At 49.4% G+C, this 19,837-nt stretch overlaps 12 protein-coding genes across 12 annotated transcripts; all 12 read left to right on the top strand.

Moving 5' to 3' along the window:
* Window positions 1-252: 252 nt before the first annotated feature.
* On the top strand, window positions 253-684 carry TbgDal_II1150 (hypothetical protein, unlikely; the record flags this gene model as incomplete). Its single annotated transcript, XM_011773392.1, has 1 exon — window positions 253-684. One exon carries the CDS (start codon window positions 253-255, stop codon window positions 682-684), a length of 432 nt encoding a protein of 143 aa, XP_011771694.1.
* A 1,533-nt stretch (window positions 685-2,217) lies between these two features.
* TbgDal_II1140 (hypothetical protein, conserved) lies at window positions 2,218-2,718 on the top strand (the record flags this gene model as incomplete). The annotated part of the gene is made up of 1 exon (XM_011773391.1): window positions 2,218-2,718. One exon carries the CDS (start codon window positions 2,218-2,220, stop codon window positions 2,716-2,718), a length of 501 nt encoding a protein of 166 aa, XP_011771693.1.
* A 612-nt stretch (window positions 2,719-3,330) lies between these two features.
* TbgDal_II1130 (hypothetical protein, conserved) lies at window positions 3,331-5,064 on the top strand (the record flags this gene model as incomplete). The annotated part of the gene is made up of 1 exon (XM_011773390.1): window positions 3,331-5,064. One exon carries the CDS (start codon window positions 3,331-3,333, stop codon window positions 5,062-5,064), a length of 1,734 nt encoding a protein of 577 aa, XP_011771692.1.
* A 500-nt stretch (window positions 5,065-5,564) lies between these two features.
* On the top strand, window positions 5,565-6,104 carry TbgDal_II1120 (hypothetical protein, conserved; the record flags this gene model as incomplete). The annotated part of the gene is made up of 1 exon (XM_011773389.1): window positions 5,565-6,104. One exon carries the CDS (start codon window positions 5,565-5,567, stop codon window positions 6,102-6,104), a length of 540 nt encoding a protein of 179 aa, XP_011771691.1.
* A 553-nt stretch (window positions 6,105-6,657) lies between these two features.
* Window positions 6,658-8,970, top strand: TbgDal_II1110 (hypothetical protein, conserved; the record flags this gene model as incomplete). The annotated part of the gene is made up of 1 exon (XM_011773388.1): window positions 6,658-8,970. One exon carries the CDS (start codon window positions 6,658-6,660, stop codon window positions 8,968-8,970), a length of 2,313 nt encoding a protein of 770 aa, XP_011771690.1.
* Window positions 8,971-10,486: 1,516 nt separating this feature from the next.
* Window positions 10,487-11,299, top strand: TbgDal_II1100 (hypothetical protein, conserved; the record flags this gene model as incomplete). The annotated part of the gene is made up of 1 exon (XM_011773387.1): window positions 10,487-11,299. The coding sequence occupies one exon, from the start codon at window positions 10,487-10,489 to the stop codon at window positions 11,297-11,299; it is 813 nt and encodes a 270-aa protein (XP_011771689.1).
* Window positions 11,300-11,801: 502 nt separating this feature from the next.
* TbgDal_II1090 (hypothetical protein, conserved) lies at window positions 11,802-12,614 on the top strand (the record flags this gene model as incomplete). The annotated part of the gene is made up of 1 exon (XM_011773386.1): window positions 11,802-12,614. One exon carries the CDS (start codon window positions 11,802-11,804, stop codon window positions 12,612-12,614), a length of 813 nt encoding a protein of 270 aa, XP_011771688.1.
* A 985-nt stretch (window positions 12,615-13,599) lies between these two features.
* Window positions 13,600-14,445, top strand: TbgDal_II1080 (hypothetical protein, conserved; the record flags this gene model as incomplete). Its single annotated transcript, XM_011773385.1, has 1 exon — window positions 13,600-14,445. The coding sequence occupies one exon, from the start codon at window positions 13,600-13,602 to the stop codon at window positions 14,443-14,445; it is 846 nt and encodes a 281-aa protein (XP_011771687.1).
* Window positions 14,446-15,024: 579 nt separating this feature from the next.
* On the top strand, window positions 15,025-15,855 carry TbgDal_II1070 (T. brucei spp.-specific protein; the record flags this gene model as incomplete). The annotated part of the gene is made up of 1 exon (XM_011773384.1): window positions 15,025-15,855. One exon carries the CDS (start codon window positions 15,025-15,027, stop codon window positions 15,853-15,855), a length of 831 nt encoding a protein of 276 aa, XP_011771686.1.
* A 176-nt stretch (window positions 15,856-16,031) lies between these two features.
* On the top strand, window positions 16,032-16,364 carry TbgDal_II1060 (hypothetical protein, unlikely; the record flags this gene model as incomplete). Its single annotated transcript, XM_011773383.1, has 1 exon — window positions 16,032-16,364. One exon carries the CDS (start codon window positions 16,032-16,034, stop codon window positions 16,362-16,364), a length of 333 nt encoding a protein of 110 aa, XP_011771685.1.
* Window positions 16,365-17,180: 816 nt separating this feature from the next.
* TbgDal_II1050 (RNA-editing complex protein MP81) lies at window positions 17,181-19,469 on the top strand (the record flags this gene model as incomplete). Its single annotated transcript, XM_011773382.1, has 1 exon — window positions 17,181-19,469. The coding sequence occupies one exon, from the start codon at window positions 17,181-17,183 to the stop codon at window positions 19,467-19,469; it is 2,289 nt and encodes a 762-aa protein (XP_011771684.1).
* Window positions 19,470-19,508: 39 nt separating this feature from the next.
* Window positions 19,509-19,727, top strand: TbgDal_II1040 (hypothetical protein, unlikely; the record flags this gene model as incomplete). Its single annotated transcript, XM_011773381.1, has 1 exon — window positions 19,509-19,727. One exon carries the CDS (start codon window positions 19,509-19,511, stop codon window positions 19,725-19,727), a length of 219 nt encoding a protein of 72 aa, XP_011771683.1.
* Window positions 19,728-19,837: the final 110 nt, after the last annotated feature.

The raw sequence follows: 19,837 nt of genomic DNA, 5'->3' as shown, positions 1-19,837 counted from the left end.
AGGGAAGGAACTGAAGGACTCGAGAAAAGTGGGTGAAACTAACCGTTAAAAAAGTTTTGATCTCTTCTTAAATTTGTTTTTTGTTAATTTGCTAACTTATCCCAATAGTGTGCTTGGGTAATTTGTTCCTTGATCTTCCATCCGTGTTTGTTTTGCTTGTTTGGTGTGCTTCCTCCTCCCCCCTCCTCTACTAATGTATTTCCCGTCACCTATTGTAGCAATGGGAATGAACACAGGGGAGAGAAGGGCGAGATGCAGTGTGATACTGGGAGCATGGGAGGGGGAAAAATGTGTAGGTGCTGGGGGAAAGTTTTGGCAGGTGGAAACCATCAAAAGGGTTGCCGTGCTTCCTTATGTAAGTACAAGTATGGTGTGAAGTGTTCGTTCGTTTACCCCCCCCCCCTCCTCTACCCGTGTGTTGCTTGTACTTGTTGGCGAACTAGTGTTTTACCTTTTTTTTCACTTACACCTTTCTATTTTCGAGTTGTTGGTGTTTTTTTTTTTCCTTTTGTTATTAATCGTGTACCCTTCTATTTTCTTTCCCTTCGCTCGCTTTACTATTTCTTTCCCCACCCGGCCCCACTTGTTGTTGATTGTATTCCTGTTAGGCGTCCGCTATTTCTGCAAATTAACGGATTGTTTCCCCCTTCCCTAACACGTTGTGCCACTGTCACTGTCACTTGACGATCGTTATGGCATTGCCTCGTAAGACATGTTCCCGTATTCTCCCTTATCGTTACTAATAAATGCCTTACTTTTCCGTCATGACTCCCTCTTCTTAGCAGTCTGGTCTCTTGTTGCTCTGATGTAAGAATATGGAAAGGAACAAGAGAGAATAATAAATCTTGCCATCGATATACCCAGCTAAACGAAACAGGTTGTTATAATGGGCATCTCCCCAATGAAGTGTGCAGCAAGGACAACGCACATCTGCGTGCGCATCTTTGCTTGATTTACTGTTGCACCCACCAACTCTGCGGAAGTCGCTAAATGGGCAATACAGCAGGGAAATATTTGTTTCCCTCATTCTTTTCAGAACACCTCCTGCGACGTATTTTCTTTTTTTTGTTTAAAAAAAGGGTGTTGACATATGTTTGGTGAGATGAGGCGGTTCACGTCGAGAAGGGGATGTGTTGTCTTTTGTGCGCTGATGCCCGCTGTGTGCCAGTTGCGTGAGGTCCCGTGCGGTTGCGGCTCTGCGGCGCATTGATACGTGTACACTTTCTTGAATTCATGCGCAAAGCCAGATGGAAAATGTGGGAAAGAGTGGGAACACGAACAGGAACAGGAATAATAGGGGGAAACTTAACATCAACACCTGAGAGAGCTCATTGGATGGGGTCCTCTGAAAAAACTCCCATATCGTCAGGTTCTTAGAGGCATGCGGCCGTGCAAGGCTTGCAACCACTTCTTTATGCATGCTCGGCTTTTGTTTTATCCGCGTGCGTGCCGGTGTTACGCAAACCAGCACGGCTACTGACTGCCCAAACGGGAGTCTGCCAAAACCCAGCGCCCCGCTTTGTCGCCTCTGTTGTATGAAGTACGATTGTATTTGCCACAGTCGTCACTGCAGTCAGGAATAATTAAAAGGAAAAAGCTCTTCGGAGTTCGGTTGTGTGTGGCAACGTCCTCAGTGCGGTACGGTATCCTTGCCACTTTTGTTAAAAGCGGCAATCCTCACTGGTACAAATGTCAGTGAAGTGGATGGGTCAAAGTAACGAGTGGGGAAGTGGTGCTTGTCGCTTCTGCGAGCAGTAACGAATGGTCGATGGTTATCCCGTGTTCTGGTATGCATGCCGTTGTTTATTCCAGAGACTCGGGTTCTCTGGGAGCTCTGGGAGCGTGACTTTGCATTTCTGGGGGCAGTGAATAGGGGAAATGGCCTGAGATGTGCATGAGTGAAGTGCACTCTGGAGCGACTACCTTTTAATCGCTTTTCTTCCTTGTTTCCATCACTTCTCTCTTATTTTTACTCGTTTGTCTTCCTTTTTCAGACTGACCCTCTCGAACCCAAAGTCGTAGGTGACATTTTTGTGGTAATTCGTCCGTAGGTGGGAAGTGGGGTGAAGTAGATACAAAAATTGTGGGGACACATCAGCTGTTTGGTGGTAACTGACTTAGGCGTGCGGTGCCATTTGTTTTTGTGTGTGCAGAACGAAGACACCTGCCTTTAGAAGTTAAGTTTTGGTTTGCAACCGCGGGCGTCCCTCTTTCGCGATGTCTCCGCATACCTCTGAAAGGATTCTTGCCTTAGGCGTGCGCCGCCTCCGAATACGTTCATTCTCAACTGCCTCTTCCTCTTGCAATGGAGTAGTGGAATTTTCGACATGTGGTGGGGCTGGAGGTCCCTCGTACCGACCCCTCGCTGCCATGACAATGATAGAAAATATCCAGGCTGTCGCATTTACTAATTCCCGGCGGTCAGTTTTTCAAAACAAAAAGACACTCCCTTCACCTCATTGGAGGAACATCACACCCGATGCCGCAGAAACAAAGGACCGCGCTTTATTTAGTGATAGCAACTCGGAGTGCTTCCCCGCAGATTTGGATCCACCGAGTGCATCACAATTGGATCGCATTTTGCCCTCGCTCAATCAGTTAAGGGATGAAATTCCTTCATCAGAGTATGTCGAAGAACTGGTCCGTCGCCAAGGGGTAAGCACAGATCTTTGGAGCAACGGGGAGAGGAACAACTCTGCTGATGACGATGACGAATAATGGTAGCCCTTTCCTTACCCCCCCCCTCTGTCATTTTATCGCAGTTCTCAACGTCGTCTACACCTTTGGTTCTGTTACCTATTCGTTTCGTACCTATTTTATGCGGCGGGTCCCCAGAGTGTTGTTTTTACAGCGTTCACTGCGCGGTAGCCGATCGTCATCATTGTCCAGCTGCTTGCTTGGCTGCTTCAAAGGGGACCGTTGACATCTATCGTACGTCTATCTTTGGTCAATAAGACTGCCGCGGTCTCCCTTTCCCATAGGCATTTAAGGGGTTTAAGGGGCTGGGATATGCGTGTCACCATCTTACGGCAATCATGCTTTCATGTGAGTGGCAGTGTATTTTGGTACGGATGGATGACACACATTGTAGTTAGTGCAGTGAGTATATCTTTTTTTCTTCCTTCCCTTTTTTTCTGTATATCTCAGTCCAACTATGTAGACTCATCAAGTGAACCCTCATGCTTATTCGATTAGTAACCTGTTCACACGATTGCTTCTACCATACTTATTTTCCATTACGACACATCCATGCAAAACCAAACTCTTCTTTCCCACGTGCTTAAGACAAGTGCTTGAGTAGCAGGGGAACGGCATTTCTGTCGCCCTCTCATGTGTGGCCTTTTGCGCTCGCCGTCATTGTTCTTGCAGCGCTCCACCGCTTTGCTGAAATCGATATTTTCACATCTGCGCGTGGTACCGCTCCACTCCTTCACATTGTTGGACTCAAAGCCGCCGCCCAACGACCGCGGGAAGGTACCGACTTCAAAAACCGACCACACCGTCAAAGCCGAGATGCGTGAAACGGTCAACACATATACCTTGCCGCCACGTCTTGCAGTTCGCGACGAGAGGCGCTGCAGTGAAATAGTTCTTACACCCTCCACTATATTAGAGCGGTTGGAGATAATATTTCCCCCAAAACGAGCAGCGGAAGAAGTAAAAGTAGCCCGTGCCGTCCACAACGCCGATGATATCAGTAAGAGGGGCCCGATCCCGTTAGGTACTCGTGACAGTGCACGAAGCCATGCATTTATTACGGTTGGCCGACTGCGCGCGTGCTGCCAACCGATCCCGTGGGAACGCGTCCAGTTGCAAAGAGTTAGCACCTCCATTCAAGCGGAATGTGGAGAAAAGAAGGTCAGCGATTTCAACAGTAGGATCACTGGGGGGTCGAATGGCGTTCCAAAGATATTTGTTACCCCCGCCGTGTACAATATTTTCATTCCACCACGTTTCCTTCTTCCGGACAGCCAAATGACGAGAAGATGCCAAACGGGTATGGCACGTGCTGTCATGGAAGACGGCGGCTTCCTGCGGGAGTTCGGTGGTTTCCGCTGCTCTGATAAAGGGTGGCCTCACCGCGGCGGCATCATCGCCAGCCGCAACAAGAGTAACAGCACCAAGCGCCATTCCGAGAAGGAAAAGAAGATGTCAAACCACCCCGTATGGCTTCAACATGTTGCGGTGCTGCACCACATTCCGGGGTTGACCGATCCCGGCACGGAGACGTTGAACTTGAAAGACTTTGCTTCTCACATCCGTCGACAGCAAAGAAACGGTGAGCTGTCGTGTCCACACTGCCTATCGCACCAAAACTCCGCTGCTGACACCCCGTTTAGGACTCACAAAGGCGGGGATAACTTTTCATCTGGCGCTGATGAAGCAGAAAGGGAACCAAGGTTCGCATCCAGCGATAGTGTGGGTGTGGGTGTGGGCGTGTGGATCATCCGCCCTTGCTGTGAGAGCACATTTTTTGCGCTTCGCTTCAATACAGGAACGGATCACCATGAGTGGCTGTGCAAGCCACATACCACATTGTGGCCACAAACTGAAGAAGGAACAATAGGGCATCGTACCAGTGTCGCTGCCGCGGCACGTGATGCTGTTGCACCCCTTTTGTGGGCACGGCAGTCGTTGTGTCGCACGTTGCGCGCTAATTTTTTCCCACAAAGTCAAGCAAAGGGCGCCCTAATGGGGTCACTTTCCACTATTTTATATTATTATGCTTCCGGCACCGCATTAACCGCTTCTGAGAAGTTAGTTGTTGCTGAGCAGCTACTAGAAACAACCAATATGCAGCCACAGCAAGGCTCTCGTGACCACCCTCACACGAATCACCTCCGCTTCCTGAGCTGCGGTGCGTCGCAGCGTAAAGAGAGTAGAAATAGCAAACAGTTGCAGAACAGCGGAGAGGTGCAATCTTCTGATGGCGTACTCAAACTGGCTGAGGTGTGGGCACCGCTGCCGAGGTCGTCGTTTCTACTCCGTGGGCGTCGCGTAACCGAGTCACCACAAGCGCTAGCGGAAGCAATGAAATATGGCCTGCTCCGCGTTTTTTGGTGAGCGAAAAGGGCGGAAACAACGGCACTCGCCTATCTTTCCTTTTTTGACTCAGCAGGGTGTGGACAAGGTTAACACAGTACCCTGTTTGCTTATTTTTCTTTGTTCTTCACAGCCTTTTCATCCGATGGATGTATATTTTATTTTAATACCCCTCTTTTAGCCTTTCTTCACAAACACCCACTTTCCGTCAGGGTCGCCTCCGTATAGCTTGGTTGCCACTTTGTAACTTCCTTTCAGCTTTTGGATTTATTTGAACTACGCTCACTTGTTTAAAGTTTCCTTTGAACAGCCAAAGGTGAAGTGGGTCCGACTACAGCGCTTTCCCACGGCTCCTACGGCTGGAAGGACACGATTGGAGTTCAACCATTACTAATGCTGAACTCGATGCTCTCTCGTGCATATGTGCAGCATGCAGCAGTCACAACCCATACTTGCTTTCAACCCCTTTCTCCACTCTCATGTCCCTACGTACTCAAAACATCTGATGAGACTCTTAGCAAATGGTGAAGCCTCGTTCTCAGGGGCCCCGGAGGCCAGCGGTAAAGCAAGCCGACAATAAATCCGTTGGTGACCGCTCCAAAACTGCAGTAACCGAAAAAATGAAGCCGTCAAGACTAGTCGGCGGCATAACCGGGGCAAAGAAGGAACGACGTGAGGGGAAAAAAGTAAGTACCGGCAAGGCTAATAAGGTCGCTGAAACTTCTGCATCCACCGTCGTGCTGAAAGAAGGTGGTAAACCATCTGGACCGTCTCACGGCACAGGAACTAACTCTAGTCGACGGGGTAAGAGAAGCCCGCAGGCGCAGACACGCCGCGCGGCAGCGAGGGTTGCCTCTCGTGTAATCGAGTCGAATTCTCGGATCACGGCGGCAACAAACCGCATGAATACGGCACGAGAGGAGTTGGCCCTCTTTGATCAAGTCACACAGATGCCTGCCTTTGTAGCAGACCCGTTCACTGCCATCGATGAGCATCTAAGTACTGCCATGGATTTCCTGCAGCCGCAGACACCGGATGTAGGGAGGGTTAAAAGGGAATGACAATTGTGGCACCCTTGTGGCACGTCGTAAAACGGAAAGAGGTGGGTGAGGGGCGAGGAACAAGACTCTTTCGAGTTTAGCTTGTTGCCGTAAGTTCACACTTTTTTGCTGTTGTTGTTATTGTGCGCATCGCTTTTACAAAGTAATGTGGCCTTTCCGCTGATCGAAACTGGTAAGTGTGCATGGGTAGGTCTTTACGGGGAAGGGGGTCGTCATTGGCGTGGAGAGGTTGCTGCGGAGCAGCACGGGGCAGTACTCTACTAACTCCCCTGCCAGCGTCGTTACCGCTGGGTTATGGCGTATGACACAGTCGCTGTGATTAAAGTCCGAGTTATTGATAAACAGACGTATAAAACTGTTGGTATGTGATGCTCGTTTGTATGTGTCGCACTTTGTTGTTCACACTTATTTTATGCTCTGGCACACAAAGACTCTCGGTTGAGTTTCTTCTTATGCTTGCCCACTCATTTCCTTTTTTCCCCCATGCACGTGGATACCCTTGGTAAAGGCAGTTTCTGGTGTAAACAGGAGGGGAAGAATCGTTCTAAAGACCATGTCAGGGCAACCACACTACGAACGATATCAAAGACAGTGTACCGCCGCGGCGGGTTCATCCCCAGCTCCTCTTTCACTTCCATCCGAGCCGCATATTGAAGGACCTTACAGCGGCGATTTTGGTAATCCATCGGAAGAGGCTCTCGCAGCGGTTCGACGGGCCATTGGTGTGGTTGACTCTCTCGCCACCCTCTGCGCTTCGTCGCCCTGTGTAGGAGGAGAGGTGAACGTGTGCAATGATCAAGTAGCTGAAAAGGTTGCGTGTTTACAAATCATTCTATCCGCGGTTGTTTCCGTAGCGGACTCGCAGTGGGTTGATTTGGAAAGTGCTGTTCACCGACGGGTTCGTTTCCTGGGTCTTCATGGGGAGGTTACGGACTGCACAACTCCTAACCCTCCTAAAAAATCATCTACTCCCTCTGGTGGACGCGCCCCGCCCTCCAGAAATCGCACGAGGGGAATTATATGGAATGACGAAACCCTCATGGAGGAACCGCCAACAGCACGAGACGAAGGCTTTGGTGAGGCTAAGGGTAAAGACGGCTATCCTGCGGCTGGACCCGAGACGAACAAAGGGAGATTGACTACCAACATTGAACACAGTGACGGGGCCACGAGTGGGCTGATGTCGGGCAGGAGAATAGGAGAAGAGACAGGACGGCCGCTAACGTGCGGGGATGAAATGGCTCTCAGTAAAGGTCACGACACTAATGGGAAGGTCAGCGCCTCCGAGGCAGTGGATAACTTGAAAGTGCCCGAGGCTGCTGAAAGCGATACGCAAACTGAACTGGTTGACAGCCCACCTTGCTTAGACGTGCAACAAGGAGGGTGTAAAGGGCAGAGAGAACCTATCCATTGCAGTGAAGAACTTCCCGCTGACGGCACCACCTTTTCGTTGTGCAGTACGGCGGGCGAAATGGCATTACATGAGAACGGGAGGGGCGGCGACAGAACCGACAGCAGTGACGTTGGAAGAAGTGCTGACTATAGCAATAGTAAAAATGTTCACCGTTATCATAACGGTGAAGTTGGTGATCTGCAGTGTTGGTGGGGTAAACAGCGCGAGCAGCCACGTGGGGAGGTGTTGAACGGCCCCCGTTTACCGACTGATAAGCTAGAAGCATCGCTGCACGAACCCTCACCCAATGCGGCCGCAGAAGACACCGTTGAAAGTCTTTTTCGCACTGAAGACGGTGTCGTTTCCATATCTGGGACAGACTTTTGCAGTAAAGAGGAAAGAAGTATGCACGATGTAGAGGAGGCACCCCACTCACACGTGTCCGTTAGTGCAACCGTTACGCCCGTGACACCAGTCTTGGGCAAAGAGGTTTCCAGTTCACCGGTAACTCGAGGGGACTTGGTGGATGAAAGTGAAGGCGAATTGAAGGCCCCTAGCCAACTAATTGAGATGGTCGACGTTGGTTGTGCAAAGTCGCCGATGCTCACAGGGCAAAAGGATGACGGTCCATTAAACCGCTCGATGTTGTCCAAGATAACGGCCCTCCCCCCCACTACGCGTCAATGTGCCGGCGCCATTAATGCTGATCACGCCGGTTTGAAGTCCAGCACCCTGCAAGACTCCTACGCTGGTGCGGCATCGCGCACATACTGCCCACTTGCTGCTGGCGTAAGCACCATAGTAACCGATGATGACATAGGAACGTGTGGAGGCTCTACGCTCACAGAAGCCACGGGAGCGAGCGCGGGTCCCGCTTCGGTGAGCAAGCAAAGCGGGGAGAGCACCACCTCACACCCGTGGGAAGCGCACACGGCACCCCCGATTTCAGTAGGCGGCTCGACGCAGCGTGGCAGAGAAGGTCGAGGTCAAAGCGGCCCTGCCGATGATGCGGATGACAAGAGCGGTAACCGTGGCCGGGAGCAGCCACCCTCGTCATGTTCCGCTGCTCCGTTGCCACCGACTTATGCACGACTCTTTCCAGCATCCGGTGAACTTACCGAACATCCATTTGAAGGCGGCACCTGCAAGGCCACAAGTGAAGTGACGGCGGCGTTTCAACCGCAGCCACTTCTGCACAAAACTGAAGACACACATGCTCCTGCTTTTTCAACGAATGTTGCCGGCGCCAGGGGCAGTAGGACACTCACGGGCTTAAGTGGTTCAGTGCCCAACTATGCACAAGACACTGGCGGCGAGGAACCTGATGCGTTAGGGGGTGACAGGGCATCCCACGCAGCGCCGGGTGCAGGAGAGGCGCGTTTGATTCCCTACGGTTTGCTGTTACTTCGGCAGGTACTTCAAGAGGCTGCAGTACATAGATCCCGCAGGCACGGTGTTTCGGACCCTATGTGAGGCTCACAGTTGAAGTTTCGTCAGAACGGTATCGACCACAGCCCCGGCACTGCCTCAATGAATACGCGAGGACCGGCAAACTGCTTGCTCGAGTGCTTCGCATGTGTTTAGTCATCAAGAGGCATGGTTGATTGGTTCGTGCTGCGGTTGTTTACGTATATGCTTGACTAGCGCATGTGGCAATTGTCCAAATTATTAAATGCGCACTGTTTGTTGGTTTGCGCTACGGGTGCACCACGAGCTGCGGGCAACATTGTTTCGCGGAAGATGTTTTGTTTTCTCGCTCTTGCGTGCCCACACGTTAGAATGTATTCAGGCTACTAACATTAAGAACGGTTTCAACAAGGGAAGTGGACCCACAGGAAGGCGTGATGGTCTCACTACATGGAAGTTCAGCGGCCGTGACTGTTTGGGTAAGTGTCCAAACGGCTGTGGTACTTATTATTAAGAGCAAACATACACACCATACGACTCCAACGCGGGGGTAACGATCCTTCCCGTTTTATTTTTTTAGTTCTTGCCCTGTTCGTCTCACACCCACAAAATGTCATCTGCCATCATTACTCTTTTTTTTTGTTTTATTCACTGCAATGATTCCTTTGTGCCCCTTATCCTTTCTGAAGTTTCTTTCATTCGGCACTCACGTGCACGCCGTATTGCGTACAAACACACAAACGCGTGATGTTCTTAGATGTGCTTCCGCCCGCGCGTCGGCGCACGAAGATGGGTGTTGTTTTGATGGGGAAAAAAGTACTGGAGATGCCGCAGACATGTGTGCCCAACGTGAGTGTCGGGACTTGAATACTCACATGATCCTTTTGTATTTTTACTTCCACACTAGCTCGCGACGGAACTAAATAGCGCTTCTACTTTAAAGTGACGCTACCATCATCTCTTCCACCACCATTACTTGTACTGCAGAAAGATGGGTGGGATGATGACACCACTGATTTTATGAAGATCGTGTACGTTCTTTCGGTGGTGCGTGTTTAGTCCCCGACTTTCTGCCGATTTGAACATACTTGCGAGGCAGAAAGGGTGGTTTATTTTTTATTTTTTTTCGTATGGGTGACTGCACATTAGCAGCTTTTACGCCCGAAAGCTCCACCTTATATCGCAAGGTTCTCGACGGCCCCCCCCCCAATGAGTTCGTTCCTTTCAAATCGGTGCAATAGCAAAAATGTGCCGCGGCACCTCGCAGTTTGTGCCTGAGCCCACTTCCGGTGCGGCGCTCCCAGATCACGCAATGCAGTGCCGTCTACTCGCTAATCAACTATTCGGTGCCAGATTACCTTTGTACATTCAACAGATAACACTCGGAGGACGCTTGTCGAGAACAGTTGGGACCGTTCGGCCAACGGAAATTGTCACACTGCATAAATAATGACTTCTTACACCTGTCGTGTGACCTGTCGCTCAAGCCTCTCGTTTCCCCCTTTCTTTTCATCTATTTTACCACACCCTTATCGTCACTAGCTAATATTCTTTATTATTCAAACAACTTTCCGTTACAAGGATGTTTGCACCTGCAAAATCCCTCGTCCTGTATAAGGACTACCACAAGGATGCGAAAGACCTACTGACAAAGAACTACAGCAGTGCGCAAAAGTGGAAACTGGAGTCCAAGTTCAAAGGTCCCAAGGATAAACTCATCCTGAACCCCACCGTCACATCCGATGGCGCATTTTCAACAGATCTGGAATATACGATCAGTCAGTGCGGTGCGGCCTTGAAGGGCACGTACGCAACATCTACCTCAAATGTCACTGGAACTGTGACGTACCACTATAAAGGCCACAAAATTGAGGGTGTGGTGAACAAAAATGGGAACTACGAGGTGAGCCATGAAGGAAACTTTCAGGGTCTCCTTTCCCTGCATGAAAAACTGACGAAAAAAACGTTGGAAGTTGGTGCTGGTACAGCTATCGGGCCATACTGCAGCGTTGGCTGCGGTGCTCTCTACAATTTGGGAGCAAAAGGCAACTGTGATTGGACTGCTTCGTGCCGCTACGCGCGCTGCGGTTACACGGCAGCCGTCCGCACAAATAAACTCAACACATACACCACCAGTATCACTGCTCGTGTGCCAAAGTGCCCCCATCGTGTCGTTGTTGGTGCTGAGGTTGTGTGCGGACGTGGCCAGCCATGGACAGGTGTTGTTGGTGTGGAAGCAGACTGTGTTCTGGTGAAGGGCAACGTGCTCAAGGCGCGTGTAAACAAGAAACTTGAATGGGCAGCAGTGTATATTGCGAAACTCATTGATAACTGGACTGTTGCGGTGACAGTGGATAAGAGCCTCAAACCCGGTGTCCTTATCACCCATTCGTAGATCGTTTACTATATTACTTTATTTTTTTTTCTTTGAACGTATTTTTTTATTGTTTGTTCGTTTTCGGTGTACCAGCAATTTACCGCCAAAGTTGGGTAACATGGACAAGAACGGAGCCAATAATAGGGTGGGTATTCGTCGAGCTTTCACCTATGTTTTATCGAGCGTTAGGATGGATTGTATCGGCAGCTCTGCCAGGGGGGATGGAAGCCCGGGAGGCAAAAACACTTAGCAGCATCTATATGTATAAACGCGCATTGTATTTACCGTGCAAACTTAGCAATTAGGAATTCAGCCCTTTATTACGACTACGTTGGTCCACAGTTACGTAAGGTACACATGTGGACACGCAATACAAATTATTTCCACATGACTTCTTACACCTGTCGTGTGACCTGTCGCTCAAGCCTCTCGTTTCCCCCTTTCTTTTCATCTATTTTACCACACCCTTATCGTCACTAGCTAATATTCTTTATTATTCAAACAACTTTCCGTTACAAGGATGTTTGCACCTGCAAAATCCCTCGTCCTGTATAAGGACTACCACAAGGATGCGAAAGACCTACTGACAAAGAACTACAGCAGTGCGCAAAAGTGGAAACTGGAGTCCAAGTTCAAAGGTCCCAAGGACAAACTCATCCTGAACCCCACCGTCACATCCGATGGCGCATTTTCAACAGATCTGGAATATACGATCAGTCAGTGCGGTGCGGCCTTGAAGGGCACGTACGCAACATCTACCTCAAATGTCACTGGAACTGTGACGTACCACTATAAAGGCCACAAAATTGAGGGTGTGGTGAACAAAAATGGGAACTACGAGGTGAGCCATGAAGGAAACTTTCAGGGTCTCCTTTCCCTGCATGAAAAACTGACGAAAAAAACGTTGGAAGTTGGTGCTGGTACAGCTATCGGGCCATACTGCAGCGTTGGCTGCGGTGCTCTCTACAATTTGGGAGCAAAAGGCAACTGTGATTGGACTGCTTCGTGCCGCTACGCGCGCTGCGGTTACACGGCAGCCGTCCGCACAAATAAACTCAACACATACACCACCAGTATCACTGCTCGTGTGCCAAAGTGCCCCCATCGTGTCGTTGTTGGTGCTGAGGTTGTGTGCGGACGTGGCCAGCCATGGACAGGTGTTGTTGGTGTGGAAGCAGACTGTGTTCTGGTGAAGGGCAACGTGCTCAAGGCGCGTGTAAACAAGAAACTTGAATGGGCAGCAGTGTATATTGCGAAACTCATTGATAACTGGACTGTTGCGGTGACAGTGGATAAGAGCCTCAAACCCGGTGTCCTTATTACCCATTCGTAGAGCGAACATGCTGATGTTTGCAGTTGATGTGCCTGTGTCAATTTGCGCACCGTTAACTGTTCGACTTAAGCAGCTTTTCCCCCTTTTCTGCTGTTGCGTTGGGTCACGTGGACATAAATATAATCGTGTCTGTTGTACTGCTTCACTCTTCGGCTGTAGCAGATTGTAGGTATTTTAATATATGATTCTTTATATGGCTACTGGTTAAGTTAAAGGGGGTTCTAGTACGGTGTAGAAAAAGTCAAAAAGACTTTAAGTGAACATGTTTTCGCCACCTGGGAAGAGGGAGCCAACAATCCCTATTCGCCTCTCGCCTTTCCACTTTTCATCCTTTGATCCGTTTGTTTTCCTTTCATCTCTGTCGTTCGACTGTTACCTGTGAACACATCCCACACTTCTTCTAGTGTCTTTTGATTGTTCACTTTAGCATCTGTGTGTTGACACAATTACTTGGTCTAGCGTGGCCGCCCGCATTTTACACTTTTTTGCTTGCTTTACTGCCTTCCCTTCCATTTTTTTTTCCTACGTTCAGAGTGCTTTGTACGAACTTCTTCTCATTCTTTGACTTTTGCTTACCGTCTGGTGGTTGTTTTTGTAGGCCTCGTGTGCTTGTACGGAAACTAGGTTGTAGTTGTTGATGATCGCGCAGTGTTAACCCGTGTGTGAAGGCTTCAACTAACCAGCTCTTGCCGTCTCTGCTGTCGGCTACGTCAGTCTCCCAGTTGCCTCAATACTGGTGAGGGGGAAAAAAAGAGGGGGTTTTGTGAAACGAAGGTTAGGAACGGTGGCGTGCAGTGGGACGGAGCTGGGACATTTACCCTAACAGGTCCGTTGTTGTTCCTTTAGGGGTTAGGGTGTGCTTCATTACTAAATTGCACGCCAAGTGAAAGGAACTCGTCGCGCTGCGCCGACTCGAGTGGCGCACGGGAAGAAGACGACGTGAATTGTTGCGAGGGAGCATTTGTGTGGCTTCTCAGGGACGGTGATGATTCCCACATGCATAGCAATCCGCCTGACGCCCGTATGGATTTGCTTGCTTGTCCATTTTGCGGATGGAAAGTGGCCAACTCCTTTTCAGTGCCTGGCACGTGTGCAGGACTATGGCTTTTCCGTCTCGGCATTTAAGCGTAACCCGCTTGTCCTCGTAACGCATATGTTTGTGCATGCTTCTGATGAACACTTTGTGGGAAACGTGATGCTGCTATTGTGCACACTCTTAGAGCTCGGGGAAGATTGCTTTCAGATCGGTGTAGCGGACCGCGGCATGTGGAAAAGCATCAAGGAGGCCGCTGGCGCAACCGCCGTTCTCATTATTGGGGGCGTCAGCGGTGTTGCTGGGCAGCTGCTTTTTGACTACGCGCAGTTGAAGTGGAAGAGATGGAAGGGAATGTTCTCTGTGAAGAGTCTCATTGGTTTCTTTCATGAAGAAGAGGAAGGTATCTTCTCCACCCTTAAGTCACAGTTTGACAGTTGGGTTGGGAGTGTAACGTACAGTATGGGAAAGCACAGGGTGGATACATCCTTCATGTGTGGAGCCAGCGCTGGTGGATACGCGATTCATGGGTTTGGAGCAGCCTACAGGGGCACTTGGATTACTGTGTGGATGGCAGCTGCTTTGGAGGTCTTCAAACTCGCTACCGCAACACTCGGGGGGAAACCCACATCGGGATCATCAGGTACGGGATGGGGGTGGTGGTGGGGACCTGGCGAAACTGTTGGCCACGCCGCCCACTTGGGGGGTTTAGGAGCTGGAGTTTTAATGGGGTTGGGATGGCGTTGGTGGCGGGAGCACAGGCGAAGACACCGCTTTCGCCGCACGTTATACACTTAATGCCGTATTTCGATCCAACACACCCACACCGGAGGGGAGGGGGTGAATGAACCGAATGAAATTGGGAAAGCATCACTTGCCCTCTGTTTTCTCCTTTCGTTGTGTGGTGTGTGGGCGTGTGTATCTGTTCTTTAATGTCGTAACTGATAAGCAACCTCATTGCGGCTTTGGGGACGCTGATCTGTAAAAGCAGTTACCAATCCTGCCCTGAAAGCTTGGGAGTTATTTAACAGGTTGATGAAAGTTGGCCAGTGATCGAAATGTTAATTTTTTTTTTCTAGTTTTATATTTATTGCCTTTTTAGGTACTTTTTTTTTGTATACAATTTGACTCCTGCACAAAGAGAATAATTCTCCCTGTGGTTTCTTTCTTGTACTTTCTTTGTTGTTGCTGTTGTTGTTGTTGTTGTTGTTATTGTTACTTTGTTTTATGCTCGCTCCGAAAGAAATTATTCTCAGTGGGAAGGTTTAGAAACGGGATAAGTGAGTCGGGGACGGGAGGTTATTTTGGTCGGCATTCATTACCACCCGTATACCTTTGTATTCTGCTGAATTTCTGGTTTGGTTCGTGCTCAATATCATGTCAAGTCGCTACTTCGCAGCGGCCATTGTTCTAATTTACCTCATGGGCGTGACTTCGGCTGACCCGCCGGATGAAGATGATGATGCGGAGGAAACCGAAGACTCGGGACTTGTACCGGAAACTGGACCGAATACCAGCGATGAAAGCGCAAAGAGAAAAGACAGTGTTAATTCCTCACTTATACTTATGGGTCCCTCAATACGGTATTTTGCAGTGGTTACAAGACGCACCATGGATGAAATCACCAAAGCCATACTGGAGGATCTTTCAAGGTGCTTCTGCAAACAATTCTGGATCGTACGGGACGCGTATGGTGGTCCTCTCAACAAGCAATGCGATATCTCCTTGCTAGAGGAGCAAATAAGCTTTCGCAAAAACCTTTATGCATACGGTTTGTACTTTGGTGCGTCAATGGACTGGAACACAAACGCACACAGAATCCGAAGGCGAAGTTCTGACAATAGACACGACCCCATTAAGTTTCCCACTAAATGCATGGTATCACTTGCGGAAGTGCTCCATCCCATCACCAAAAGAAATGATATGCTTGCGTTTAGCTCGCAGGCTATATTTATTGGGGAAAATTTGAAAAATGTCCCGTATAAGAGGCTGGACCCTCCTTGCAGTATTGGTCAGTTCTGCCACGAAAGTACCATTTCAACCATTATCATGGTGGGCATCGGTGGCTTTCTAATATGTGTTGTGGTGTTCATGAAGACCAAAGAGGATATTTCCTTCTGGATTATGACTGTTACAGGGAAAGAGGAAGAGCTGCCAAATGAAGCAGTGTTGCAGATGGGACAATCCGCAGCACGTAATACCAATTAAATGGCGTTAGGGAGTAGTAGTAGAAGGGAGTAAAAGTATTTTATTGATTGCTGTTTTTACGTGTGCACGGGTTGGTCATATGTTAAATATTTCAAAAATGTGCGCAATTGTGGTATGGGTGAGAAATATTATAATGGAAGAAAAGGGAAAAGAGCTACGAGGTCGGTAGCAAGTGAATGAAAAAGCATTTAACTATTTTTCTTTTTCACATATATAGTGGGTTTTTTTTCGAAATATGCTGTGTGTGTGTGAGAGAGAGAGAGGGAGAGGGAGAGGGAATATGGACCACTACCTTTTTTGTCTCTATACAAGTACATAGGTATTCATATACGATGATTTTTTTTCTTGAATTTCATTTGTCCCACTCGTTGGATGATATGTTGTCGCCATTCGTGCGTGGTTTTTCACGGTACGCCTTATTGGTTGCCGCTGGTTCAGGGAGTAATGGAAAGAAGCTGTTAACGTGGGAGGGAAATTTATTCACCGAGTCGCTGTTAACAACCTCATAGAGATGCTCCCTTTTTCTTTTTAATTCTTCGGACTTTGTTCCTTTTTATTTTCCCCCCTCGTGACCCCATCGTCTTTCTTCACATCAGAGTGACACACTGGGGAGAGCAAATGAACGCTGTTGGAAACGTAAATAAGTATTTAAGTGAGTAAGTGAGTGTGATCGCACATATGTGCGTTCGTCTTATTATGGCTGCGCTTGGTGTCCTTGTTGGTGATAATAATACCGGTGGATGCTCCCATTTGTCGTGCACACTTCAGTACCGCGCATCTCTTTGTTTCTTTGCACATTTGTTACTATCACTATTGCGATTGCTATTGTTGTGGCTACTGTTGCTATTGTTGTCGTTTAGCGGCAGGGAAGAGGGAGGGCCGGGTGTGGGATTTTGTGCTAAGAAAGAAAAGTAGCAGGGCGCAAGGAGGGTATGAGAGAAATTTTCACATCTATTCGTTTGTGAGTGACAGAAATGGAATATAATAATAATGTAGATAAGAGAAACATATGAAGGAAAAGCAGCAGTAACACGTTTTCACTTTGAAAGAGAGGAGGCGGAGGCGGTGCTGAAAGCACTGGGCAATACATTTACCGGGGCGCGCTGCCCTAGTACATATTTGTATGCATAAATATATGTGTAGCATCAAGTATTTTTATTGTTTTTCGTTTCCTTCTACCAGCTTCATTTTATCGCAACCACTGGTATTCCAACACGTGGGGCACACCGTATAGACAGCTTCCCTATTCCTCATTTATTATACAGTCTCTTTTTTGTTTGTTTGTTTCTTGTAGCCCCTTTCCTGTTCTTTGTTTAGTATCGTTCATGAGACGCCTCACCCGCCGCAGTGACCGTCTCTGCGGCAAGGGCAACGGCGGTTCATGCCTCCAAATGTCCCCAACACATGTGGGGGCGGTTGTCACGTGGTCGTTAAACCGTTTGATGCCGCTGCACACCCGCACAATTCCACTCCGGTGTTCGCTTCCGACACCTGAAAGTGGCACCACTGAGCCACGCGAGCTCTGCTTTTACGAAACCTTCGAACTTACTGGGGAGGATGTACACTATTTATTGCTTCATGAAGCACATGTGAAGCATGGAGTACTTTTAAATGTTCCGCCACAGTTAGCACCAAATGGAACGCCTCCCGAGGTGCCGGAGGTGATTATGCCAGCAGCACAGTTGGAGCGCATGGGCGGGATGAAATTAGCTTACGAACCCACACATCTGCCGCCACCACTTCACACGACAGGTGCACGGCAGTTAGTTCTAGACGAAAGTTTCTACACGACACCAACTAAGGAAAAGAAGGCTACAACCACCGCTGTTTCACACGTGAGTGAATCGACGGCGGCGTCGGGCGGAAGAGGCGGTGCAAGTGCCACGGCAGCTGGTACCGCTTTACCGCCTCGCTTGCCTCCGGACCCAACAATGAAGTTTCACTGCAGCGCCTGCGGCAAGGCCTTTCGCCTGAAGTTTTCTGCAGACCACCATGTGAAGTTAAACCATGGATCAGATCCAAAAGCGGCAGTGGTTGATGGTCCCGGAGAGGGCGAGCTTCTCGGGGGAGCAGTAACGATAACTACAGCAAAGGTAGCAAAGCATTCATCGTCTGCTGCAAGCGGAACTGCCTCACGGGCGGGTGATTCTGCAACTCTGGATGTAAAGCAACAACCGGATCCGCAAAAGGAGTTGTCTGCCTCTGGCATCAGCGCCGTGAAGATACCGTACAGTAAAGCTGTGCTCTCGCTCCCGGATGATGAGCTTGTGGACGAGCTTCTTATCGATGTGTGGGATGCGGTTGCGGCTCAACGTGATGATGTACCGAAGTCAAATAGTGCAAACATCTTCCTGCCGTTTGCCTCCGTTGTCACGGGCACTGCCGACAGACGCAAAGAGATGGAAGCGGTTGCTCGGCCCACCGCCCGGGCCACACCTGAGGGAGCCGCGCCAGGAATTAAAAGGCCCGGAGCGATGGCGGGCGGGGCCGTGGCGGTTGGAAAGGGCCGCAGTGGCGGACAGATATTACCCATCCGAGAACTGATAAAGAAATATCCAAATCCCTTCGGTGACTCCCCCAACGCGGCGGTGCAGGATCTGGAAAATGAGCCACTGAATCCGTTTTTGCCTGAAGAGGAGTTGGCTGCGCAGTTGCAGGTAGCGTGTGAGGAAGATACTGTTGTAACTCCCTCCGCATGCACCACAGATGTTTCCACTGGCTCCGTCATTGGAAAAAAGGGTTCCCTGGAGAAGCTAAAGGAAAAGCTTCGCGGCACGCGACCAAGTATGGCAGCTTCCGCAGCGAAACGGCGCTTCACATGCCCAATCTGCGTCGAAAAGCAACAAACACTTCAACAACAGCAAAGTGAAAATGTCGGCAGCGGTTTCTGCACGGATATTCCATCTTTTAGGCTACTTGATGCTCTTCTCGACCACGTGGAGTCGGTGCACGGAGAGGAGTTGACGGAGGATCAACTGCGCGAGCTATACGCCAAGCAAAGACAGTCTACACTTTATCCACAGAAGTCCTCTACCGGTGATGGAGCCGGGAGCCGCGAAACTCCTGATGATTCGGAAAAGAAAGAAGGTAGCGTCGGCAATACCAGTATGGATGAGCTGAAATCTCTTCCAGAAGAAGTCAGGCGGGTCGTACCACCTGCCCCTGTCGAGCAAGACGCATTGGCAGTTCACATCCGCGCCGGGAGTAATGCGCTAATGATTGGTCGCATAGCGGATGTGCAACACGGTTTCCTTGGTACCATGACCGTTACGCAGTACGTCCTTGAGGTTGACGGTGATGAGAGAATAAATTCAAAGGGAGTAACCACACCGGCTTCAGCGTGCACACCGGACCCGGCCTCCACAAAGGCAGTTGAAGCAAAGGGTGAAGAAGGGGAAGTGGTGGAACCGGAGAAGGAGTTTATTGTCATTCGATGTATGGGTGACAACTTCCCCGCCTCATTGTTGAAAGATCAGGTGAAACTCGGCAGCCGTGTGCTGGTGCAAGGCACGTTGCGTATGAATAGGCACGTTGACGACGTCTCAAAACGGTTGCATGCGTACCCCTTCATCCAGGTGGTTCCACCCCTCGGCTATGTGAAAGTTGTAGGGTAAAAGGAGTTTCGGCGGAAACTTTGGGTTGGAGATGAAACCATGAAGGAAAGGGCAGCGGGGATACCAGTGTCGCACCGAAATAGAAAGCAAGCAAACGATGGGAGAATGGAACGGATGAGCGGCGAGGAGGGAAAGGGGTGCTGGCACGCATTCTCTCACAGTTGTTGGATTGAATCTCCTAAAGCTCTGGATCTACGTTCAATGAGTAACTCGGAACCCCTCCCCTCCCCTCCCCCCCCCCCACCCTTCTTTGGTTGATTAAAGAAACCCAATGCGACCTTAACTTCCATTTCTAAATATCCTCCTCTCGTTGCTGAACCTTTTTACGTGAACCGTACTCTACACTGCAACTAAGAAACAGTTGGTAA

This window comes from Trypanosoma brucei, chromosome 2 (genome assembly GCF_000210295.1).
Source record: "Trypanosoma brucei gambiense DAL972 chromosome 2, complete sequence".
Lineage (NCBI taxonomy): Eukaryota > Euglenozoa > Kinetoplastea > Trypanosomatida > Trypanosomatidae > Trypanosoma > Trypanosoma brucei.
The sequence above is the reverse complement of the archived record's forward strand: the minus strand, read 5'-3'. Positions and strand labels throughout refer to the sequence as shown.